General features: G+C 41.5%; 1 protein-coding gene across 1 annotated transcript in view; it reads right to left on the minus strand.

The window, feature by feature from the left end:
• LOC122802148 (inverted formin-2-like) overlaps window positions 1–27,669 on the minus strand; it is a 634,538-nt gene that overhangs the window by 11,740 nt on the left and 595,129 nt on the right. Inside the window, exon 6 of the mRNA XM_044071825.1 lies at window positions 15,122–15,222. Within this exon, the coding sequence (XP_043927760.1) occupies window positions 15,122–15,222 (101 nt within the window). The remainder of the gene's footprint in view (window positions 1–15,121; window positions 15,223–27,669) is intronic.

Genomic DNA, 27,669 nt, shown 5'->3' on the forward strand with positions numbered 1-27,669 from the left:
AGGTCGCAGCAAGGCTGGCCCCAACGGCTGAAACTTTTTGCCACTACATCGGGATTGAGGGACCACTCGTGAGGCAGGAAAATACATCTGCTCAACTTGTCTGCAATCATGTTGGAATTCCCAGGGATATGTGTTGCTATCAGAAAGCTGCTGGAAGCTATTGCCCACTACCAAATTCTCATGGTCTCTCGAAACAGGAGATAGGACTTGGTTCCTCCTTGCTTGTTGATATACCAGACTACTACATGTGTCTGACTGAATTGCGATCATTCCAATAGGAAGAAAAGATTGGAATGCTTGCAACACTACCAGCACCACTCTCGGTTCTAGAATGTTGATATGCAGGTTGGCCTCCAAAGTTGACCATGTGCCTTGGACTGTCTTTCCCTGGAAATGCCACCCCCCACCCATCAGGGAAGCATCCATGGTCACAAAGGCCTTGGGTTGGAGGGATGTTATGGGCAGCTCCAAAGTTCTGAGTCTGTCCTCATCCACCAAAAAGGTCCTGCTTGCAACAATTGGTTATCTGAACTTGAAAGCATAGAGGGTGGTAAATTCGGAAGCCACTGAGATAGCAGAAGCCATTGAAGTATTCACATATGCAGTTTCACAAGAAGCACTATTGTTATGGAAGATGCCATGGATCCTAAAACCTGAAGAACCTCCCTTGCTGAGGCTTTGATTTGACACAGTATCACCCGGAGCTGGATCCTCAATCTCTAAAGTTTGTGAGCTGGGAGAGACATCAAACAAGAATGGGTGTCGAAGGCTGCTCCTAAAAACTCTATGTTCTGAGTCGGAGCAAGTTGGATGTCTCTCAGTTTACTTTAATTCCCAAATATCTCACCAGGGAAAGAGTGTACTGCAGAGCTGTTACCAGAAGATGCTTGGTGGGGCAGTAAGGAGCCAATCATCCAAATACGGAAACACCCAAAATCTTTGCAGCCTCAAGTGAGCTGTGACCACTGCCATGCACTTTGTGAACACACTGGGGACTGTAGAGTCTCCGAATGGCAGGGCAAGAAATTGGTAGTGATTGGCTCCTAGCAGGAAGTGAAGTAGACTCCTGGAGCGTTTGTCCATTTTGATGTGGCAATATGCGTCCCACAGATCTATTGAGCACATCCAATCGTCTTCCCTTAGAAAAGGGAGAATGGACTGACCCGTGACCATCCGGAATTTCATTTGGGCAACGGACTTGTTCAAATTGCTGAGATCCAGAACTGGTCTCCAGTCTTCTGTTTTTTTTGGCACCAAAGAATCTTGGGTAGAATCCAGATCCACATTGATCTGGTGGGACTACTTGGATGACTTTTTTTGACATAAGCTTGTTTATTTCTGCAGCTGCTTCTTCCTTTGACTGTGTGGAATGTCAGGAAGTTTTGTCGGATGTTTTGGATAAGTGATGAAGGGAATGGTGTAGCCTCTGGTTATGATCTTCTGCACCCAACTGTCGGAAGTTATATAATGCCAGGCAGTGTGGTGCAGAGAGAAACGTCCCCAGACTGCTTCCAGAGGAAAGCAATCAGGCCTCTCTTCAGTAGTGCTAGTAAGGTGGCCCAGCGAAATAATCTATGGGTCCCTGATTATGCAGACCCCCTCTGCCTCGGTAGGGCATTTTCCAGAATTGTTACCCCCTCTGCCCTTGGGGGTATCATCGCCACATGTGGCATGGAAAGGACCCAGAGATTTTTTGTGACACATTTTTCCACTCCTCTGGTTCCTGGAAAAGGAACGTTGAGGATTGGAAAAACTTAGACCTAAGGCAGACCGGTCTTACCTTCCTGCTCACATCTGCCCAGGGCGTCTCAACTTGGGACCAAAAAGGGAAGATGCTTCAACAGGAGCGTTCAGGAAGGAAGACTTAAAAAGGGTCTGCAAAGTCAGAGGTGCATCCAGGCATGGCGTCTCATAACTATGCCTGAACTCTTCGCTCTAGCCACCACCTCAGTTGCACGTGAGAGCAACTTCATGGACGAACTGGAGATAGATTCCAGGGTTGCGAGCTGCAAGGCAACTTTGTCTCTTACCTCAGATACTGGTCCTGCGAGTGTTCCAGAGAGTTCAGAAACAAAGTCTCTGGAGCCTCATAAAATGTGCCAAGTAATTCAGAGACCGTATGGCAAAAGTCACTGAAGTAAAAACTCACTTTCCTAATCTGCCCACAGCCCGGGACTCTGTTGGGCGGATGAACAGTATGACTCTTCGGCGAGATCCTTTTTGTGGCTGCCACCACCACCACAGCATCGACTGGTAAACCACATGACCAATGTGGATTTTCCTCGGGGGAGGGGGGGGTAGTACCTTGTCAGGTCTCCAAAGGGATCAACTCAACAGAATCAGGGTTCTTCCAGGCACGCTGCAACATGAGTTGTACCAGCTCATCTGCAGTCAGGGTCACCCAAGAGGTAGATGGCAGGGCACGGAAAGCCTGCAGAAACACTGGACTACTCGGAAGAAGGGTTAGTGGGCTTCCAATCACCCTGTCCCCAAAGGAGACATCAGGGGGTAACCGTGAGGACCCTTCACGATCAAAATACGTATCCTCCATCAAAGGCTTCAGGGGAGTCTACGTGCTTCCTCTTACACTATCTCTTCCGTGGGGGCTTCTGACGATGACTCAGAAGAGGGGGTGCCCTGTAACAGGGTCTCCTGAGACTTTCCTGCCCAGTGTCCTGGGGCGGTGGCTTGTGTCAGCTGTAGCTCAGGGGGAAAAGAGGTCTGGTGTTCTGATGTCGGTGGAATGCTTCCAGAAGCAAGTACCCTTTCCATTGCTCGGAAAGCAGGTCTGCCCAGAGAGAGATGGGAGCCCAGAACAGAGAAGGGCAACCTCATAAATGCGGTCACACCCTGCTCCGCTGAACCCACTCCCCGAGGGTGGAGCCTCAAGCAGGATCGGTGCAGACAGAACTCCTGGCACCGTGCATGCAACTGAAGAGCCTGCAGCCCAATCACAGGGTTGAGGAAGGCCCGGTTCAGAGGGGACCGAAGGGCTAAGGGACAGTCCTGGAGCCCCAGTGAGATCCACTACAGCCGACAAGATGGGGAGGGGGTTCCAAAAATGAAGTCTGAGACGAAGACTTTGGAACCGGTATGGTCAAAGGAAGAGTAGAATGGACAAAAAACGAACCTCAAATGTCTTCCGATGGAACAGGAAACACTGCCAACGAGATGGAAATGCAAGCAAGTACCAACACAATCCCAAGAAATATGATGAACGTGATAAACGTGATAAACGTAAATAATGAATAAATCCACTGTCTGTATAATGCAAAGACGTTCTGTACTGGAACCACAGTTTATTGAATGAACACCAAGAAATTACCTAGGTTTCGTCAGTCTCCACAGACTTCATCAGATGGTCAAAGGAAGAGTAGAATGGAGTCCATGGAAAAACAAACTCAAGTCCTGCAGGTGGATGGATCCTAGATGAGTGGGTATCCCCTTGCCTATCAACAGCTGATCAACAAGATGCGCCACGTCAAACTCAGAAAGGCTCCAGTTGGATCTAGTGGATATTCCTGATGGGGAGTCAGGTCTTTCTAGGAACAAACTGTATATTTGCCCTAGAAATGGATCTGTTGATGGATAGTTATTGGGTCTGTGGTGTTGAATCTATCAGCACTGATGTCTCAAGTTTGGAGACCAGAAGTGGCGTCAAAACTGTCGTTATCGGAACCATGAAAGAACTCTGTGCCAAAGAGGCACTCTGAGCAGACACGGAAGGTTCAGTAGCAAGCATAATCAGAAAGATAAACATCGAGGGCATGCACTGTGCAGAAGCAGCACTCTGTGTCAAAGTTGTAGTGACCTTTGGCAAGACAGCAATCGGTGCTGTAGACAGTATTGGAGCCCAAGCTGGTGTCGATATAGGAACAGTCGTGGTTAGAGTGAAAGAGGTTGGTGCCGATGAGGCGGACTTATGTACAGAAGGCAATTTAGGTACCTTAGACTTCACAGGTTTGCCCTGGTCACCCGACAGTTGAGTGGGACCTTTTCTTATCCTTTGTTGGAGGGGATGAGACCTCCATCGCAGAAAGGGCCTCTGAAAAGGGCGACTTAAGGAGTCCCTTCAGAATCTGTTTTTGTGCTTATTCAAGGTGTGCCGACTAAAACTGACAAACCACACAAGGGGATTGCACCAAAAGATGGGGCACCCCCAAACACAGTCATCACGGGAATCCCTGTTAGGCAGTTTACCATTACATGAAGTACAATGCTTAAAACCAGACGTGCCCTTTTTATTAGGCATCATGAACAAAGTATACACAAGTCAGATAGAAAACTAAGGACAAGACTTCTACTATTATCTATGTTAAATGTATATCAAAATAAATACACGCAAGTCAGATGAAAAAGGAAGAAATACCAATGCTGGTATTTAAGAAATACCACAAGGGTAGGAAGAAAGGCCGTACCACCAATGGTACTTAAAAATTACCAAAAGGGTAGAAACAGAAGGGTAAAAAGGTCTATAGATAGTAATTTTCACATTTCTTTAACTTTGAAGCTAACAAGGAATAAGAAATGGACAAAATATCAAGAAAAGATATCAAAAGTTTTCCACTTAGCAGAGATCTTGGCTTGAACTCTGCGAACAAATCTGAGGTAACAGGGAGAAGGGCACTGTGGGTAAAAGCTTAGCTCAGGCGTTTTTTGGCTGGTGCGAGCTTGGTATTAGGGTGACTCTGTTCAGAGGGCTCGGAACCAAACCAATCAGTGAAGAATGGAAATTATATTTACATCAGATTAAAATTTTGAAATTCATTACCCTTAATTTCTGCAGCATTTGTAAAAAATCTCTTTCATGCCTGGGTGGCTGCCACCGAAACATGGCTAAAACCTAATATAAAAGATATTGAAGTGCTTCCTCAAGAATATAATTTAATCATACAAGACAGACTTCACAAAAAATCTGGTGGAATTGTATTTTACACCAGCTACATTACAGTTACAAACTACTTAGGTCCCATAATAATGCTGAGCAACTCAAAAAAAAAAAAGTCATTATTTACATTCCCCCAGCACAGATCATCCCCATATTTGAAAACATCCTAACTTGGATCATAAAACATTTCTTATGAATCAATTATTCTTGATGTCAACATAAATTGGCAAACTCTTACATCAGTCTCTCCCACTACCTCTATAAACCTCTTCAATTTCTCGCAGTTTGTACCATCTCCCACAAGGTTTGATAAATAGCACCAACACGGATCCATACTTGATTGAACTTCTTGGGGTCAAACCAAGATCCTTAACAGACACTCTACCCACCACACTAAGTGACCACCTACCCTCTGCCATCAGAATATCTAAACTTTCTCCTAAAAAGCTTTTATACAAATCTATCCAGAACCTAACAAAATTTAATCTAGAGTCCTTTCTACACATACTAAAATCTACTAACTAGTCTATTCTAAAAACTCAGAAGCAGTAAATTACTTTAATACAGCATTCCTAAACATTCTCAATGGCCTAGCTCCTACGTGGATAAAAAAAGATCAGAATTAATCATGCTCCATGGCTGTCAAAATGTCAACATGCAACTAGTGTCTCAAAGAAATAATGTCAAATGGCTACAAAATAAAACGCAAGACAATTTAGAGTATTATAAACCACCTCAAAATAAAGTTTAACAGGTTACCATTTCTGATAAAAAGCAATTCACCAAACAAGCTAACTCACAATCCGAAAATATTCGGATCAATTCACTTCTTAAACCAGGCACTAAACAAAACCCTTGCCATCTCCTAGATAAATATCCTTTTGAAGTTGCCACCTACTTTAACTCTCACTTTGACAGCATTTCTAACCCACTGTCAAACAATACTTGCTCTTCACTTTCAGTAAACCAGTCCTCCCCATCTGTAACACCTGTGTCATGTAAAACTAGTACTAATGTTATTCATAACCCTATTACTCATACATTTTCACTCTACCCAGTCTCTACCAGCTTTATAAAAAACTTATACAACTCAGACCTTGTTCTAATTCAGCAATCTTCCTACGAAATACTTCAAGCTTGCTGCCAAGTCTATAACCTAACCAGTCAGCATTCTCAAGTAGATCAATCATAGAATCATATGTCCCAGCTATTTGGAAGAAGTCCTTCATTATCCCAGTATATGATGGGGGAAAGGCATCAGATCGCCTTATTGCTATCTTACCACTCTAGTCTAAAATGCTTGAAAAATGTATCCATAAACACCTTAATCATCTTCTCCACAACAAATTATTGTCCCCAACACAGCATGGTTTCAGACCAAACCATAGTACCTTACCTGTTCTATTGTCCATCATGGATACTATAAACCATGCTGGAGATTCTGGTCATCTTGTATCTGCACTGTTTCTAGATCTCTCTAAAGCATTTGATACAGTCACACACTAAGCTCCTGTATTAACTTTCCTTACTTGGACTCGCATTCCTCCCATTGACATAGTTTAAAAGTTACCTGTCAGATAGACAGCCAGTAAAGTGGCAAGTCTCCCTTCCTTCCAGGCATCACTGGAGTACCTCAAAGCTCCATTCTTGGGCCACTACTTCTTAATATCTTCATAAACAACCTTCACTTACCCTCCTGCCAAGCCACTGTAATCCAATATGCTGATGGCTCTACCATTACCTGCTCATTAAACAGTGCACCTGCGACAAGTTACCCAAAAAACGTTTTCATCCATTGAACTCTGGTTAAACAACTCCAAACTATTACTCAACCCTAATAAAACTACTTTTTTTTCCCTAAAAGATGAAATAATCAAAGCTAAACATTTATTCCTCAAACACTTTGGAGCAGCTCCACGTGCCAAGCCGCTAGGTGTAATCAGTGAAAACCTGAAATTTAACCTTTACATCCAAAATAATATAAAGAAAACACACCAGAAATTAGCTTTGCTCTACAGGCACTCTCACTTTCTTAGTCTACTAGAATCATACTTGTTAACACCTACTTATTACCTTCCCCTCCTGTATGATGCAAATATCCTTACTAATCTCCAGACTTCCCTCTTATAAAAGCTTGAAATCGGCTATAACAAAACAGCAGAATTTGCCACAACCTCTACTCATCACTAAATTTCACTTCAGGCACTACAATGGCTTGTGCTACCACAATACTAATCTCTTACAACTCTTAACTGTCAAACATTACCTACAAGCCCACTGTCTGTTCTAACTTCTGTTCTCTCTAGCCATTTCTCTACTACACCTCTAAGATCCAAAGACATATTTCGATCAGTACACAAGCCCAATAAAAATGCAGGAAAATGCCTTTACTCTTACGCAGTTGCCAAAGCCTGGAATAATCTTCCCACAAATATGAGCAAATGCCAACTTTCCCTCATTTAAAGATACCAAGTAGAGGATGGATCTGCTCCTGCTCTAAACATACTTGTATCCCTTATTTCAACCACCTTTTTCTTTCACTACACCTTCTACTCCCAACTTCTCTATTTTTCCTCTCACTTATATCAATCTGTATTATCCTACTGTTCCTGTCCTTCAAATAATGTCACTTGCTTTTATATTTTCCTTACTCATATGTTAAGCATTTTCAACATTTTTCTTATCTAATTGATGTTTATATTTTATTCTAGTCGATGACTTGTTACTAATTGTGTATTATTTGGAGCTTTTCTCCCTGGGCCTCTGCTGAAAATAGGCTCTTCAGACATCAGTCAGACTTTCCCGGTAATTAAATGTCAAATTTATTTGTCTTTTGGCTTTTCCCAGTTAGGGGTCGCCACAGCGGAATTCTGGTCTGCTAATGACTGGCAGTGGATTTTTACGGGGCTGAGTGGTAATCAAATGTCAAATAAAATAAATAAATATGACATTTTTTATGCAATAAAACACTTTTCTGGCCAAGTTAAAATAGCCAAGAAACAAAAGATGTCTCTGCAAAGTGGAGATGTCCACTCTTAGACTATCAGAGCTCCAACAATAGGTGTTAATCCTGGTGAAATTGTTTGGTTAGTATAACCTAAAGACAAAGGGAGATTTCCAGACTGCACTCTCCACATGATAAAACTTCTTATGGTTAAAATTTACTGCCTAAACCTTGAACCATCCTTTTATAAAGCCTTAGGTACATTAAAACATATCAAAGGCTAATGGGGTATCCATTACTACTTTCTGCAATTTTAACACGGTGATGGAACGTGTAAGGGAGAGAACCAATTCCAATAGTAACAACTATTTAAGGAGTCAAAAATAATCCATTATTACATCAAGAACTTTGGATTAACTGATATTTGAAGTTGGGTACAACTAGGGAATTTGGGCTTACTCATTTCCACCCATAGAAGGTCACAGTATATTTGTTTCCTTACAAATGGCAAAAGAAAAACAGCATCACTATATTTACCTAGTCTATCACCTGATCAAGAAGCAATTGATCTGATGGGGTCTACAGTTATTATACCCAAACCTACCAACATGCAGACAGACAATTCTTTGAGATTTTTCATGAGAGTTCATGTGCTTGAGCACACAGCGATCAATTATCTTTTTTTCAATAAAGACAACAGTATGCCACAACAAATTAAATGGATGCTCTAAGTTTAAATGAAATGCATTCAAACTGCAAAGCTACATAGCCCATTTACAGAAGAATTGATCAACATGTTTGACTGCAATTTATCACAAACATGTAGTTTTTACAATTAGAAATATTCTAAGGCATATAAAATGGTAGAACAGATTTCACTAATCTTAAGAAATGCAGGTCCAGCTGTTCTTGTACAAGGTCACTAAACAAGAGTGGATAGCTTGAAAGAAGGCAAAAGTCCAGGCATACCTTATGAAACAGAAAGGAATGTGTTATCACACCCAACAAAATTTTTAGGCCAACATTTATACAATCCACAGGACATTAATAAGGCCTTTGCTAACACTCTGAGCTACATGCACAACCTGTCACATCTCCATCATATTCCACTAGCCCCAACCAAAAAAATTTCCTAGCGAATTTAAGTTATCCAATCATATATCCCAGAAAGATAACCATGCGTTCAGCAACGTATTTTATACAGAGGAGCTTGAATAGGCTTTGTGTTTAAAGCCTTGTATTAAAACCCCTTGCCTGTGCACAGCACATCAGCTGGACTCTATAAACTTACAATCTTGGAGCACAGTTAGATGTTTAAGATCTATTCAATGAAACCATGTTGACCGATTCCTTGTCTGCTTCAGTTGCACTAACTGTTCTTTCCAAGCCTGGTAAGAGCATGCAACTGGTCAGCAACTACAGAACAGCATCACTAATTAGTTTCAGAGTTAGCAAATTTCTGGCCAAGGAGAAATGTCCTTATCTTGACTGGTAGGAATGCCGCACCCTGGATTTGTCAAAATCTTAGTGCACTACACATCAGTCTGCCTATTCTAATAATTTGCAATTATCCAGTGCCTTTGTCAGTGTCAAGAAGGCATTTCATCCTATTCTAAATTGTTACTTTTCATTCATTCAGCATTTAAGATTCATGACTTGGTGCTTCCCACATTTAATAAGGGCTCTATATACAAATCTTCTTGCAAAAATTAATCTTTTTCAGACTTCTTTCCGCTGTGCAGAGTAGTAGCCAGCTCTTACCACTTTCCCCAGTGATTGTTTTACTCACTTAACCTCAAGCAAAAAACAAGAATCTGGCAAATGAGCTGACTGGACAGCATGTGCTCAAAGTTAAATCATTTCATTTTTATTGATGATCCTATGGACTTCATTGGCTGACTCAGTTAAGGAGCTCTAGATTATGCCATATCAAAGCTAATTATTTGCGATGCTTTCATGTTTAAAAAACAAAGGTTAGTAAAACCTTACTGTAGCGTGTAAATACCATAGCCAAATCTCCCAGTCTCTGTACATTAATGCTTCCATTTTCCTGACACCTCTCCTTTTGAGTGCCTTATTGTAATGAATGCCATTTCACAGAACTGGCACTACCAACCTAAAGCCTCCAATTGAAATGTTTTTTACATAGGTCCATAACTGGCAAATGTGGCAGCTAGTCCTTACCACTGTATATGAAATGCCAAATATTTGGGCCACTGTTCTATGCTGCTTGGCACATCCCACTCTCCAAAAACTGCATATGGAGAACTGCAACTTTGAAGGTTTCCCAATCTATCTGGAATGGCAAATGAACGTATGAGAGAATGGTGAGACATGGTAATCTGGACAGTGCATACAGACATTCACACCAATCTCCTTTATGTTACTCTGAAGGATCTCCCACTAAAGGCCACATCAGAAGCAGCTATTCTTCACACCCTACTTATCTACAAGTTCTAGTGGTATTCTCTCTCATTCTAGCTTAAAGTTTGGCACCAAGGGTCACCCCCCCACCCCCAAAAAAAAAAAAACATTTAGATCACTGCAAAATAACTGGCGACACCACCAATGGAATCCCACATTTCCCTACCGGGATATCTTCACCTGAAAACAGAAGAACTTGTTTACTTGTAGATTGGTCATCCACTGGTTTTAAGCTTGTGTGATATGTTGCAGCACTCAGACTGAAGCATATACTGGAGTAGCTTATTTTAGTTATCTGCAGCAAAAGTCTGAGTTATTAAAACATTACTAATAATAACTTCATTTAGACATGCCATACTATTTGTTAAAGAACTCACTCTACGTCCTGTATCCAATTTTTACTTAGTTTTGCAACACCACTATGCATTTCGATGATCAAACAGTACTTTAGAACTGCACAGCAGATATGCTAAAGTTTCACACATTTACAAGGCTACCACATTGAAATGGAAAACACAGCTATTAGACAACAGAAATGATTACTTAATGGCCTGCCCTGACTTGCATTTCCAGTCACAGACCAGACATCCCCTTCTCTATGGGTACAGCAGACATCAGTAGCACGTGCCAGAAATTGGTTCCCCTACAGAGTTTTGATCATATCTGCACCTAGTCTGCTAAATACTAACCACGTGAAGCACAAGTGCTTTCAGAACTTGCAAATTCTGAGACACTGTGCTTATTTGCTCACTGCAGGTACATTTTACAGTCCTGATGACATGCTTCCTACAATCACCTATTCACTGTTCACCCTTGTTTTGGATTACATTGTAGGGTCCCTAAGCAAGCATTATGAATTTTACAAATTTTCCCCCTAAGGGTTTGGCATTCTTAACTGACAATGAAAGGATCGACAGCTGACAAACTCTGGACAGGAATAAAAAAAAAAACACTCACCCAAACTATTCCTGGGAGAGAAAAGACTTTACCAAAGAGATTTCAGAAGTTACTTAAGTCCAATATCTTAACTAGAAGTGACAATTTATGCATCATTCACTGTTTTGCTATCCCCTGCATTTTTAGTTTATGTAGCTTTTCCATTAGCCCAACAACTTTCATCTATGTTGGGGGGGGGGGGTCTTCAGTTTTTCCATTTATAAGTGACAAACTTGTCTGGCATTATTAAAAGATCCAGCAAAGCTGCCCTCCCAATCCCCAGGAGGCTTTCCTTGCATTAAGGAACTCAAAGGGCAGGTAATAAGTGAATCAAATTAAGACAGTGTGTACTGCACTTTGTAGAATCTGTTCAAATTTGTCTAGTGTCTTGCAATTCCAAAATCCATTTTCAGTCTTCTAGTACCCTTAAGCCATACCTCCCATAACCATCAACCCCAGGGCACATAGAGGCAAATACTGATGGAATACAAACATTTAGAAAGGTACTGCCATTCAGAAATCTAAATTGCCTTGCTTTTTTACCATAACTAGGTCCAAACATCAAGTGGTACACATGCACTGAGGTCTGGGATAAAGATCAGTCTCCCAAACCAGTCTATATTTACTTGGTCCTTACTGTCTGGGATAAAGATCCGTCTCCCAAACCAGTCTATATTTACTTGGTCCTTACTGTCAAGTATTCAAGCACAAACACCTTGCTTACTAATCCTTTATTCCAGGAGTTTTTCCTTCTAGCCTCCATAATCTTCTTTAACTGTATCTCAGCTGCACCATTAACATCTATAAGTGCTGTTTTACTTATCATCTCAGAGTTTGAACTGCACCCAGACAGCAGGACAAATTGGTCATGACCTAGAAAGTCGTGTCACAATGCAGATGTTCCAAGTACCTGAATGCATTCTTCTAGGACAGCAGCATATACACATTGTAACAAACTGTTCCTCGAACTGATGGACTGACTTGCTTTATGACTACTTGAAGAGTAATGTAAAAAGCGTGTTGTTAAAGACCAAGATTTGTCTGAAAGCAATTTATGTAGTGTTAAACTAAATGACTCATTACAACAAAAGAAAACATATGTAAAAGAATGTATGTAAATTAACAAATGTGAATATGGTCCATTTTTTTCTATTAATATACATGTGCATGTGTCTTACGTGATAAGTTAATAAGGTGTAAAATTGCCTGAGTGAAATGCATTAGGCAGTACTTCAGTTATGGAGTGACTTCTTATCCACCAGTGTCTCCACATCCTACCCCTTATTTATCTTAAATACTGTGAATGCTGAATATAATTTACAATGACGGAGTATATGCATTGTCTACAATACCATATTGTATAAATGCAGACTGGTGCCTTTAAATATATACCTGTAATGATGTTGCACTACAAAGTCTTGGCGAAGTCACATTGTCATTAGCCTTGCTTACTTAACGGATCATTTCTAGATTACTGGCTATTTTTATTCTGCTTCATTACTTTTTTGTTACGACGACTTGTTTATAGTTGAACAAAGTCGGATGATGTTACAATCAAGTTACTTTGTAATTGTACCATTGTTTGAATACAAATGAATGAAGCAATACTGTATTTCTCCAAATTGTTCATATCATTGCATAAGCAGCAGTAAAATCTTCGATTAACCCAGCAATTCAGCATGAACAGTAAATGTACACGCCCTCCTTGTGGTCTGTCAGTTTCCACTTCAATGCTATGAAATTCAGCAAACCTTAGTTAGATCAAAAGCTCTAATGTCACACACTGAAAGCAGACAAGTGTCAGAGATCTAACCCAAGGAAAAATGTGCTTCATAAAGCTAATGCTTTTATCTAATGCTTGGGTATTTCCAAGCCATAACACATACAGTGTATATAAAAAGTTAACACACCTATGTTAAAATGCCAGTTTTTTGTGATATAAAAGTAAATCATTTCAAAACTTTTCCCACCTTTAATGTGACCTATAACCTGTACAATTAAATTGAAAAACAAATCTGTTAAGGGGAAAAAATATAAAAAATGTACAATATACTGGTTGCATAAGTGTGCACACCCTTGAACTAATTCTTTGCTGAAGCATCTTTTGATTTAATTACAGCATTCAGTCTTCTTGGGCAGGAGTCTATCAGCATGGCACATCCCAACTTGGCAATATTTGCCCACTCTTCCTTGCAAAAGCGCTCCAAAATCTGTCAGATTGCGAGGGTATCTCTTGTGCACAGCCCTCTTCAGGTCACTCCACAGACTTTCTATTGGATTTAGGTCTGGGCTTTGGCTGGGCCATTCCAAAACTTTAATTTTCTTCTGGTGAAGCCATTCTTTTGTTGATTTGGATGTATGCTTGGGGTCATTGTTGTGCTGAAAGGTGAAATTCCTCTTCATCTTCAGCTTTCTAGCAAGACACCTGAAGGTTTTAGGCCAAAAGTGACTGGTAATTGGAACTGTTCATAATTCCTTCAACCTTGACTAAAGCCCCAGTTCCAGCTGAAGAAAAGCAACTCCAAAGCATGAGACTGCTACCATCATACTACACCGTGGAGATGGTGTTCTTTTGGTGATGCAAAGTGCTTTTGCGCCAAACGTATCTTTTGGCATTGTGGTCAAAAAGTTCAACTCTGGTCTCATCAGACCAAAACACATTTTCCCACATGCTTTTGGGAGACTATGTATTGTTTTGCAAATTTTAGCCAGGCCTGGATACTTTTCCATGTAAGAAACAACTTGCGTCTTTCAACCCTACCCCATAGTCCAGACATTAGGAGAATACAGGAGATTAACACATGTAGTACACAACCAGTACTTTGCCAGAAATTCCTTCAGCCGCCCTCACCAGTTTTCGTCTAGTCTTTTCATCAACTTTGGAGGAACATCCAGTTCTTTGCAACGTCACTGTTGTCCCATATTTTCGCCACTTTTTGATGACTGTCTTCACTGTGTTCCATGGCATATCCAATGCTGTGGAAATTTTTTGTACCCTTCTCCTGACTAATACCTTTCAACAATGAGATTCCTTTGATGCTTTGTAAGCTCTCTGAGAACCATGGCTTTTGCTATCGCAGGCAACTGAGTAAATGTTAGGAAAATCCTACTAGGACAGTGAACTTTATTTGGGGTTATTCAGTCTCTGATAGCAGGTGTGTACCTAAGAAGACTGAATGTTGTAATTAAATCAAAAGGTGCTTCAACAAAGTATTAGTTTAAGGGTGTGCACACACAACAAAGTATTAGTTTAAGGGTGTGCACACACAACAAAGTATTAGTTTAAGGGTGTGCACACGTATGCAACCAGCATATTGTACATTTTTTATTTTTTATATTTTTTCCCCCCAACAGATTTGTTTGTTTTTCCAACTGATTTGTGCAGGTTATAGGTCACATTAAAAGTGGGAAAAGTTTTGAAATGATTTATTGCAGTCTTATTTTTTTATATCACAAACACCTTATATCCACTGTATGCAGGTATCCAATGTCATATACACACTGCTACTGCAGAATCAGTCCCTTCCCTAATAACCCAGCAGTTGTACAATAAATTATAGCTAGAAAGAAAACTGACATACAAATATCTTGGCAACATACTTTAAAGGCATTATGCATAGCAGGCCTGGAATCCAAAGTAAAAACTACTACAAATGTTTACATTGACCTTGCGGGGAGTAAAATACTGCTTCTTTTTGTATTCCAAGTTTCCAGAGTTACGGGCTCAGGCCAATATCTCACCTGCTCAGCATTTACCCTTAATGTAAAAATGAAATGACCTGCATAGCAAGGTAAGCCACAAAGCTGAGGTTATGAAATCCATGCACAAAGTCACACACTTCTGAAGACCAGGGGAGCTTAGACATAAAACACCAGTTTTTCTATACCCCTCTTACCTTACCAATTCAGTCTGAGATGTCAGCTCTTACCTTCACACGCACTCCTCATAACATGAATAGAGGTCTTCAAGGCCAAAAGCTGTGGTGAAAACTCTTCTTTTAAAATAAGCATCTGTAACCTCTGTATACAACTGCCAAGATAAAAAGGGAAAGCTCTCAGTAGCCAGTGAAATGAGTCATCCAGTATTTGTGTTTACAATGCTGTGCTTCCACAGAAGTAGTAAACTATACAACTTTTATTGGTGCATAAAATATCAGTTCAAGTAAATGCAGACAGACATGATTAATCTAAAAGGTATGTCAATTCTTTTTTCCAAATACTACAAAGAGAAGCAAACTAGTTCAGATGCAAAACAGTCTGAATACAACTCTGTACCAGCTACCTTTGCAGCAGCATGCCTCTGTTCGTATGCCCTCAACTTGTGCACCTCAGTACTTTTCAGACTTCTACCCACAACTGAACGGGCAAATACCTAATCTGAAAGATGCTAACATTTCTTTCAGGAGGTGAAGGTTTTCAAGACATGGAATAGAACCTGGGGTCCAGCATGACCAACAAGTCCACACTGGCAATACTGGCTCTAAATTCAGCAACTCCCCAAAGTGCTGCAAACCCAAAACAAAAAGATGTTCATCAATCCAAAGCAAAGAAAGCACAAAACTTCAAAACAGAGTGGTTTTCAATTCATGATTTGCCAGTCTAGACTGGTATATTTATTAGAAGTACTGCTTCTTTGGAGTTTTGTGCTTCCAAGCAGCTGCCTTTTGGAGAGAATATGCATCACTTCCATAAGGTGCTTCTGCTTACTTAAATGGCGAGATGTGCGAAGTCTGTGCCACAGCCTAACATGCATCTGGTTCACACATTGCTGAAAATTAATTGTTCAGCAATGAAATACATTCAGCCACGAGAATGGAAGTAATAGTACTCATTTGACTGTAAAAAAACATCTAACCCAGGAGTGCCAATCATCAGGGGTGTCAATCGAAATCACAGCTTCTCAAGCAATACTTACTATAAACCATACTATAAAAATGGACAGATCCCAGCAAAATCTGAAGAAATTTCCTGACAGGAAACAAAATCAGCCAGAATGATGTCTCCAACAGCCGAGGAGAGATCAGCTTTCCTGGCTACTAGTGGAAGTGGAGAAACCAAGCTCTCAGCTTTAGACTGGACAGATTTGGGAGACTCAACCCTTGGGTGTGAGTAATCAGATCTGGTAGAGGGTCCAGAATCCACAGCGGGTATACTAGGTGAGGCCGAAGGAAGGGGAACCAAACTTGTCGAGGACAGAATGGGGTTATGAGGATCACCTTGCATCTCAATCTAAGAGCTTTCTTTAGAAATTGTGGCATCAGGAATGGGAGGATAGGCATAGAGAAGTCCCGTGGGCCATATGTGGATCAGAGCATCCCTCGGTGACTCCCCCTCCGGAGAAAGTAGGGCAAAGTAGCTGCTCCACTTGTTTGATGGGGAAGCGAAAAGATCGCAAGGCTGGCCCCAGTGGCTGTATATTACAGACACCACCTCGGGGTTTAGGGGCCACTCATCGGGCATGAGGATGCATCTGCCCAGTTTGTCAGCAATCACGTTGGAGCTCCCTGGATGTGCGTTGCTATCAGAAAGCTGTTGGAAGCTATCACCCACTGCCAAATTCTCATGGCTTCTCACCACAGGGGGTAGGGCTTGGCTACTCCTTGCTTGTTGATGTACCAGACCATTAACATTGTCCAACTGAATTGCAACTGCCCTGGAGGGGAAAGCCGAACGAAACTCCTGCAGCGCTAACAGCACGGCTCTGTTTTAAAACATTTATATGCAGATGGGCCTCTGAGGTGGACCATGAGCCTTGGAAGTCTTTCCCTGGAAATGGCACAACCCACCCGATCAGGGAAGCATCTGTGGTCACAATGGCTGTGGGCTGGGAGGGTTGAAATCGGCGGCTCCAAAGATCTACGCCTGGCCTGATGCACCAAAGCAGGTCCTGCTTGCAGGAATTGGTTATTCAAATCTTGTACTCCAGGGGGTGACAGTTTGAGAACCATTGACACAGAAGAAGCCACTGCAGTATTTGCATATGTAGCTTTGCTAGAGGTACTATTGGAATTGATGCAGCCATAGAAGCTAGAGCTTGGACAACTTCTCTTGCACAGGCTGTTTGAGAAAGAATCACTCGGATTTGAAGTCACAATTGATGGAGTCTGTGAAGAGGGAGTGATACCAGACAGGACTGAGTATTGAACACTGCTCTAATGAACTCAATTTGTTGGGTGGGGATAAGATTTGATTTCTTCCATTGTATCGTTATTCCCAACAATTTTGCCAGAGCGTATGGTGTAGTGCAGTTACCAGAAGATGCTTGATGTGGCGGTAAAGAGCCAGTCTAGATATGGAAACACCCGGAATCCTTTTAGTCTCAAGTGAGCTGTTACCACTCCCATGCATTTCGTGAACACACTGGGGACTGTAGGGAGACTGAACGGGCAGGGGATGGAATTGGTAATGACCACGCCCGCCACTCTGCAAAGGACGCTCCACCGCGCCCACCACTCCACAAAGGACGCTCCACCGCGCCCGCCACTCCGCAAAGGACGCTCCACCGCGCCCGCCACTCCGCAAAGGACGCTCCACCGCGCCCGCCACTCCGCAAAGGACGCTCCACCGCGCCCGCCACTCCGCAAAGGCATGCCCACTGACCCTAGCCTTCTGTATATTGCCTAATACTGTAGACACTCCCTAGGAGCCTTTTTTATGCAATGCCAAACTGAAACCTACCAGCAGAGCAACTAAAACCCAAAGAAACCTAAAGGTGTTAACTGCTCAATGTTAAGAGCTTAAACAATAAACTTCACACCCTACAAGTTCTCCTTACTCTAGAGGACAGGCATATATGCATTTACCAAGACATTGTTTAAATACACAAAGTACTCCAACAGTGCAAGGCTTTAAGTCTCAATCTATATCAGCAAAAAGCTTAACTGTAGGCTGGTTAAACAGGACAATCCACATACAAACCACCACAAAGTCCCATACCATATCTTAGCAAGCTATGGGTCACACACTCGCTACAATCCCATAGTTGGGACAAAGATCTACTGGAGACAGTCACCACTAAACTACACAACCTATTCATGGCAGACTAACTACCCCTATTCTAGACTGGGAAACATACTGCCTCAAACTTGCAGACACTGATTCCTGGACTACCAAATACCCTTGACCAGATAAGTGTACAATACACCAGAGGTTCAAATATACTGGACCTGGTACTCACTGATATGGCAGCTTGCTGCTACTCCTGGTGAAGTCAGGCCGCAAAACTCTCTCTTTCAAAAATAAAAAAAATATATATATAACCCCAGCAAAACCTGCAACAGTTAGGAACCATTCCAAAGCAAACTATATCCTGTTAAGTGATCTGTTAAAATGCAATGCCCCTCCCAACCCAGAGTTCACAGCAACCTATGTGGAATTGTTCACAGAGATCATGTACAATCATGTAGATGGCTGTGTGGAGGATACTAGAAGCAAGCCCAAAACAAATAGAAAACAAAACACACCAGTGGAATCCTAACCATAATAGTGTATATAACAAAAGGAAAAGTCATAGATACACTCAGGAAGAGCAGCTCCCATAATGATAGGTGCTCTCTTATTAAACTAGACAGGAAACTAGGAGGACTAATCAAGTCCATCCACAACTACAAGGCCTTCTACAGCTATGTCCAAAAACTCAAAGCAGGCACAGTGAGCCAACTGCTCATCAATGGCGGCACCTTCACTGAAGTGAGCAACATAGCAAATTTGCTGGCTGACCGTCAGCTCAAACTTCATCCCTACTTGCTCCTGCCTCCTCCAAGAAATACTTACTAGCATAACTCCCCCAACCATCAACAGGGAGCGGATCCTGGCAATACTCTAAGGCCAAAAACACAGCCTCAGTGGGCCCTGACAATATCCAGGGATACCTCCAAAATAGCTTGAAACATAATCCATCAGTACCACTTGAATCACTTTTCAACTACAGCCTCAAAATGAGAATAGGAGACTACAGTTATCCCACCTCACAAAGGCAGACCATCAACCAACCCCAGAAAAGACAGCTGGAATGAATCATCATGACAGAAAAAAACAGACATAGGCAACCTTCAGACAGTGGACCCAACTCAGTCTGGCTTGGTCAAGTGAAGGTCATGCCAGTTAAACCTGGAGAACTTTCAGAAGGTTACAGAGACAATGGATGAGGGGAAAACTGCATGCCACCTACCTGGACCGGACTACTGCATTCAATACAATTCCCCACTCAATATAGTTAAACTCACCAAACTGGGCATCGCCCCCTAAAAATCTCACTGGATTGCCAACTGGCTCACTGGCAGAACTTGGGAAGCCAGGATTGGTGAGACCACCTCCATTAATACTGGCCAAAAGCAGGGTACCCCAGGTATCTGTGCTGGAACTGCTACTTGGCATCAACTTCTGAGACTTAAAGGCTAACATCAGGGGCCTTTGGCTGACCAAGTTTGCAGATGACTGCAAACTGGGAGCTATCAGATTCACCCATGATACAAAAATCTTACAAAAGGGTCTAACAAACAAATGACTGGTGAAAGTCAGACTGACACTTAATACCAAGAAATGCATTATAGTACCTTTTGGGAAACTACCATGCAGCCTAATTACTCCATTGACAAGACTGAAAGTTCAGCCAGTGGTCAGGTATCTGTACATGTTTGCAGTAATTTGGCCTTTGACCTACGAGGCCAAGGTTGTAAGAAAATCATTCCATCTCGCCCACCTTATAAGTGCATGGCATCAGGGTCCAAGGAAGTCATACTGCCACTTTATTTGGCCCTTATCAGACCCATTATTGCGTAAGATGCCCTCTTCAGCATGTACCTGACTAGACATATTAAGAGTTGAACGTCCACAAAGGTTCCTTACCAGGAGAATCCAGGGTATAAACATTGTCCCATAAAGATTGACTTACTATCCCATCTCGTCTCCTACAGGTTACTGAGAAATGATCTACTTCTGGCATACAAGGGGCACCCTCAGATGCAGCTCTGATGGACATTCTGCACATCCATAAAATGAACAGCTTCAAGCCACTAGAACCAAGAATTTACATTTTGCTTGTGACAAAGCTGTGTTGGTGAGACATGTCTGAAAATCCCCATGCTCTGGAACAGGGGGGCTCCCTATCCATGACAGAGAGTCCATCCCTAACCCTATTTAATAACAGTGACCAATGGATAGGAAATCAGAAATTCACCCTGGGCTGGCCCCAATGTCTTGGACAGAGGGGGACAGTAATGCTAAAACAACCCTCCCACATAACCTGTAGAAAATTCCTAACATGCACCCTCATAATTAGTCCCCATGGTACATAGGGACACAACTGTAGTGGGTTGCATGGCTAGGGTTATAAAGACCCTGGAGGTAGTTAGCCTAGTATATACATATAAACCTTAAACATCTATACGAGACGTTGCACAAGTTCAGATACTTTAGTCTTTCATAACTTAAATTTTCATATCCATGGATGCCCTTTATAGATTTCCATTGTACTCTTTCCAATTTATTCGAGCTTATTTTCGTGTAAAGATTTCCATACCGTTATTCCATTATCATGTTTGGGACTAATGTAATTATTTCATTTCAGATTTCCTATACTTTGTAAATCTTTATATAGCCTACAGTTCTAGAACTATAGAACATTGAATAAAGGACTATAGAAAACTGAATCTATAGGACATTGAATAAAGGGAAAACCTCCTTGCCTCTTGCAGTATCACAGGGAATTTAGACCTCTGAATGTTTTGGTTAGGGACCTTTGGGGTCTAATTGCTTGATATATTTAGACAGATGCATTCCAAAAGGAGCACCCTACTTGATAATTCACCATCAATCCTGAGTATAAGGAAGTAATTACCTCTTTAGAGCTTGATATTCCTTTGGCAGTTAGCTATATTTACGAAGTTCACAGAGAAGCAGAAGATGATTGCCCACCACTAGGCCAAGTAGTAGCGACAGTTAAAATAAAAGGTGTGCATTTGGCATAATGGTTAAGGTCACCTCAAATACAAGGCTGGATTCTGATCACAGGATATTAGCTAGGCTTAAAATGGCCCCTCACAGCAGTGGGCTTAGTATTAAGCTACGAACCAGTGTCCTAAAGAATCAATCATAAAAGTATTATCTTAACACCCCCCCCCCTTTTACAAATCCTTAGTTATCTCCCTGACATGGCCGCCCCCATATAGTAACCCACGATACTCAGACCCCTTTGGTTTAGGGTGAGTAGCTAGGCGTGTAAGGGCCCTAGTGGTAGTTAGCCTTATAACAACCTATGAACCTACAGAGAAAACACCTAGACTGGATGGATTCCCTACAGAATGTTATAAATGTGTATGGAAAGCATCTAGCATGTAGTTAATGTGTGTACAATATAAACAGTAAATTTTATTTATTGCTTTTACTGGGAAATTCCAACTGGGAACAGGACCCATTTTAAGCAGAAACCCTGGAAGAAAGCCTCCAATGTACAAACCGTAATATACACAGTAATGTTAACATCTGAAAGGCGATAATATGCAGTAGTCTATATCAAATTTGAAATACAGTTCTCCCAGTTTTGAAAAAAATATGAAATACAGAGTCATACTATTGTGGTCAACAGAAAGCAATATGTTTTTATAAGAAGTATAATGGTGAGCCAGATAGAGTTGAGATATAGAAGGCTGTCTTACTGTTAGAAAGATGGAGGGCCAGGTTTTTTACACTTTATGGGAATAGAGGGAACAGCCTGCAGAGATATTAGGTTTTGATACATGTAGAAGGTCTTTGTAAGAGCACAACCTTCTAAGTGGGTTGTGTGGTTGCACAAGGTTTGCTAGAGGACAACAGTCATCTGATTTGCTTATTAGACTATGGATAGAGAGTTGAGAGCATGTTAGGTGGCATGGTAATTTAAACCACTTGAGGTCTCTAAGGGCCAGACTGCGATGTGATCTATGGGGAAGGTTTGCATCCATGTTGTAGTACTACCAGAGTTTCTTTAGCTAAGTTGGATATTTTTCAGTATTGGTAAAGAGAACAGGAAAGGAGAGGAGGCAGTTGGTGGGTAGTTGCAATTATGACATCTTACTGTGGTAGACAGGTATAGCCTTATAGAGAGGGCTTAATTTTTGGAGCATTTTTGCACTGCATGTGGAACACGGGACTTAATCTCTGGGTCTTCATCTGTGTAAACTTCCAGTAGTTTAATTTGTGTGAGCATTTTTTTTTTTTTTATTGTTGGAATAGGTAATAGTGAAGGACACTTTCTTTATTGCGAGGTGTTTGGGAGTGAAGCGAATATGTTTTACTTGGGTTTAGGAATAACTGGGAGGTAGGCAGTTTTCTTCAGAAGTGAAGGATTCCTGGGTCAGTTTTTGTAGGGAATCACAGTTGTTTGCTAAGTAGATGGTAGAATCATCTGCATACTGTACTAAGGTAGCATTCTTACTGGCCAGATCATGGTTATTAACAAAGAGGTCAAAGAGGATAGGTCCTAGAATGGATCCTTGGGTGACACCAACTGCAACAGGGAGAAAGGATGATGTCAGCGAGCACTTTACCTGTAATCTGTTAGAGAGATGCAACACCCCCACATCAATGGAGCATGCAGAGAAGTTGGCTTGCCAGAGGAATGGAGACAAATTCTGTGGATAAACTAATTTTCTCTAAGCTCCCAAAGAACTAGACAAAACACAACCACTCATGTATGAAAGCTCAAGTCAGTTTGTAACAGGTAGGCAAACAAAATTTAATTGGTGGAAATTATCTCTTATAAAACTGCATAAAGTATACACAGAACATACAGTATCCTATGTCTATATATAATGTATGTGACTATGTAGACTGGAACTTCATTTTTGAAGTTTTACAAAGGACAGGCATAAATTCCTGTATAGAATGTCCAACACCTGTTTTTGTGTATGTGTAAATGGTGGGGGGGGGGGGGGGGGGGCAGCTCACAAGTAAAGACAAGGGTGGCTCACATCTCCTGGCCTGTTTAAATTGGTTAGAAAAGAAAGTGCCATTAGGGTGGACACATACTCAACCAGATGTACAGGAAATAAGGGAAAAGGCACAATTTTGTATTTCTGTCACTGACCATATACTGTTAGCAAAGGACAGAATTCCCAGAGTACTGACAATATTGCATGAGTTTGAAAAGGTGGCTGAACTGACATTCAATACAAAAAATACTGAATTAATAAGTGATGGAAAAAGGAAGGGGCTATGTGGAGCAATAAAGACACAGCTTCTAGTTATCTGGGACAACAGACTGGACACACCTGAGAGCACCAGCAAGTATCTAGATTGGATAAGATCTAATAGTTCTTGAAAGGTGGCTAAAGACTGAAGGTATTAATGGGAAGGATAAATACAGTAAACATTATGATTATACATTTACTTAGGCACATACCAACTGCTTATAATCAAACCCAGTCCTACAGATTACACAGGATACAATAGATACAAATATTACATCTCAGCAGGGAATTTGTGTTATAAAACAGAGGATCCTCAGATTGAGAGAGAAAAGGGGACTGGGGCCTACTATTGCATATTCCTACAGAAGCTATAGCATGTAGCACAAAGGATTAGAATACAAAAGGGGCATGGGAATGTGATAAAGAACACACTGTATATGGAGCTCATTTGGGATTAGAAGAGCCATTCATGGGGGAAAAAAGCCTAGCAGACATTAAAGTAACTGAGAATTTTAATTTTCAAAATTAGTGCCATATATAAAAAACAATAACAGCCACTTAGGAAGGTAGCCAAAGTAAAAGGTGCAACTAAAGTTTTTCATCTTGGACAAAAATGGGCAAGTTTAAAGTGGAATATATATGAATATATATACATATATGAAGTGCTAAGGACAAGTGTAGCTAGGCAATTGGAGGAAATGGCAAAAAGGGAAGGGTTGCACCTATGGAGTATACACAAATTCTATATTTGTAAGCAAATGGTCCTGTATTTGGGGACAGCAGATGAAAATACTGCAATTTACCATTTCACTTTATACAAATTTCAAAATGATAAACCAACAAAACCAAACTATTGAAGATATGGGCTTCAAAAAGTCTGCAGCAAGCATAGGTTTTGGGATCAAAACTCACAATATGGACTCAACTACATTCCCACCAGTGGTACCACTACTTAAGGGAATTTTGAGGTCAATGGATAAGAGGTGGTACATGGATGAAAGAAGAAAGCCAGATTAGGAAAATATTAGCTTTCATACTAAAGATGGTACTGGTTAGAGAAGGGAAAATAACCACACACAAGAGTGAAGACCATCAAAAATGATTTTTGATTAATAAGAATGAGGGAAAGATGTTACAAGCTCAACCTAGAAATAAGATTACTTGAAGCATCAGTAACCCATTATGTATTCATAATATTAACTTACAGATTTCCAAGGATACCTGCAGACACTAGAAAATAAAGTTTCATGTATGGAACCTTGATGCATGTTAAGAGGTTTACTGTTTAATCTGCAATTGTCTTGTTTTTTGTTGCGTTAGTTAAGTTTTAACTAACTTTTTTCTATAAAGTTTTAAATCCTTTCAATAAAACAAAGTTAAGTGTAGCACTTGCATTGCTTGCAAGTACTGTTTGCTCAGCTGCTGAAACCACTTATCAGTTTGTTGCTCTCTGCAACTTAACTCTTGCAAAGAAAGCTATGCAGTTAACACAAAAATGGATATCTAAATGTCTACATTTAAAATGTCTTGTAAATGAAAACAGGTTAATGTAATAAAATGTATAGGCTAGAGCTGGCCTAACACCAGTGCCTTCAATCTATTTACTTCCAGGATCTACTTGAAAAAAGAATTGCAACTGCAGTGCAAATTTATTTTTCAACAGTGTGTGTGTGTGTGTGTGGGGGGGGGGGGGGCTGGTGGAAAGGAAGAATATGTAGCACTGGAGGAAAAAACTGAGTAATCAAAAGTGTGCACACAAGAATGTCATCAAATCGCAGGTAGATTTGTGCTGTAAGGGAATGAGGGAGCAGCTCAGATGTGCAAAGTATAGTTCAACATGTATATGGGCTAACAGGGAATTATGATTCTGTTGATTACAAATTCTGAGATTGCTGTACAAGTTGCCAAGCCATCACACACTGATGTTTTAAAATAACATTAAATAACTATTTTCAACCAATCACATAGGATGAACTTTTTGATGTCATTTTGATGACACTAAAGTACATGAGTTTGTTCTGATGATGACCAACTACAGATAAGAGTGCTCCATTTCTAGTACTGGTCTGGCTGCATGGTGTTTTTATGGGTATTTTAATATGTGCTACATCTTTAAATAGGCTGCATTCATGGGCGCCGGAACCATTGAGCAAGGGGGGAGGGAGCGCACCCTCGCTTTTACAGATGCATTGGGGAAAAATTAAACGCAGATTGCATGCATCACACGCCAACGTGGAAAATGTGCAGAAGTTAATACTAGTAGTGTCTGATCTCATTATGCTGCTGGATTTATGCTGACCCACCATTGAATGCTCATATGCGGTAAGGAGAGTTTGGTTTACTTTATGCTGAACCAGAGTGCTCAAGTGCTGATATGCTTCCTACAGTAAGGAGAGTTATTTCTGATTTGTCTTATGGTAAGGAGAGTTGTCTTTGCTCCGATTCCATCGTACAGCAAGGAGAGTTTTTGTTTGCTCTGGTTCTGTTCTACAGTAAGGAGAGTGTTGTTTACAGATTCATTTCCGAGTGGCTTATTTAATACAGTTGCTTCCTTATATTAAGGTACAGTTTTATTGCATCAGTTTCCAGTATTGCTCTGCTACCAGAGTGTTGTGATTCAGTTAGGAGGTTTGTGCGTTTGATACATTTTGGAGCAACTCATTTAGTACAGTTGCTTCCTAGTTTCCAGGTCTCTCTCCTCCTCCGTCCCTCTCTCTCTCTCTCTCTCTCCTCCTCCGTCCGTCCGTCTCTCTCTCGCTCTCTCCTTCTCCGTCCGTCTCTCTCTCGCTCTCTCCTTCTCCGTCCGTCTCTCTCTCGCGCTCTCCTTCTCCGTCTCTCTCGCGCTCTCCTTCTCCGTCTCTCTCTCTCTCTCCTTCTCCGTCTCTCTCTCTCTCCTTCTCCGTCTCTCTCTCTCTCTCCTTGTGCGTCTCTCTCTCTCTCTCCTTGTGCGTCTCTGTCTCTCTCTCCTTGTGCGTCTCTGTCTCTCTCTCCTTGTGCGTCTCTGTCTCTCTCTCCTTCTCTCTCTCTCTCTCCTTCTCCGTCTCTCTCTCTCTCTCCTTCTCCGTCTCTCTCTCTCTCTCCTTCTCCGTCTCTCTCTCTCCTTCTCTCTCTCTCTCTCTCCTTCTCCGTCTCTCTCTCTCTCTCTCCTTCTCCGTCTCTCTCTCTCTCTCCTTCTCCGTCTCTCTCTCTCTCTCTCTCCTTCTCCGTCTCTCTCTCTCTCCTTCTCTCTCCCTCTCTCTCTCCTTCTCCCTCTCTCTCTCCTTCTCCCTCTCTCTCCTTCTCCCTCTCTCTCTCATTCTCCCTCCTTCTCCTTCTCTCCCTCTCCCTCTCCTTCTCTCCTTCTCTCCTTCTCCGTCTCTCTCTCTCTCCTTCTCCGTCTCTCTCTCTCTCCTTCTCCGTCTCTCTCTCTCTCCTTCTCCGTCTCTCTCTCTCTCTCTCTCTCTCTCTCTCTCTCTCTCTCCTTCTCCGTCTCTCTCTCTCTCTCCTTCTCCGTCTCTCTCTCTCTCCTTCTCTCTCTCTCCTTCTCTGTCTCTCTCTCTCCTTCTCCGTCTCTCTCTCTCTGTGAAAGTGCTTACTGCATACAATAAAACGTTCTGTATACTTTTATGCTCGTGATTATTCAGGTATTGCCATATCTGTTGACTGCCATCGTTATTTTTCTTATTGGGACTAAACACGCTTAACCCAGCATAAGATATGGAATGCAAACAAGATTCAAGCTTACTCATGTCACAGTCTTGTTTTATGTACGAAATAATACTCAAGTGCAGCAAATAGCAGCTATCATGCAGAGGACAAATTTCCTACTTCTAATCTTGGCACTGGCTTGAGAAAAAAATGAAGTGCATAGAAAAATACCAGGCTAACTGCTCTGAAGGGTCATTTTAAGCCTAGCCAATAACCTAGATGTCAGAATCAAACCCTGTATCTATGAGATGAAGGCCTTAACCATTATGCCAAACACACCCTACCAAATGTATTCTTAACAGAGGAAGTGAACCCCCCCCCCCCAAGTGTTACTTACCTGTCATTATAACCGCCCCAGACACATTTTGCATGTTGAGCATCAAACCTCCTATCTAGCTACTTACACAATCTAGAGGGCATATTATTTGCAAGCGCCACAAGTCATTCCATGACAACAGTAAAAGAACAAGAACATCTTGAGTCCCAGGTTGCTGTGCTACACCAGAGCTGTACTTGGAAGCATAATCTGTTAGCAAGATCTTCATTTACCAAACTATAAAACCATAGGTGGCAGGAGACTGTATTGAACCAAAGAAACTAAACAGCTTAACAGTTGAAGAATT

Source organism: Protopterus annectens, chromosome 5.part0 (assembly GCF_019279795.1).
Source record: "Protopterus annectens isolate FY-2018-M chromosome 5.part0, PAN1.0, whole genome shotgun sequence".
NCBI lineage: Eukaryota > Metazoa > Chordata > Ceratodontiformes > Protopteridae > Protopterus > Protopterus annectens.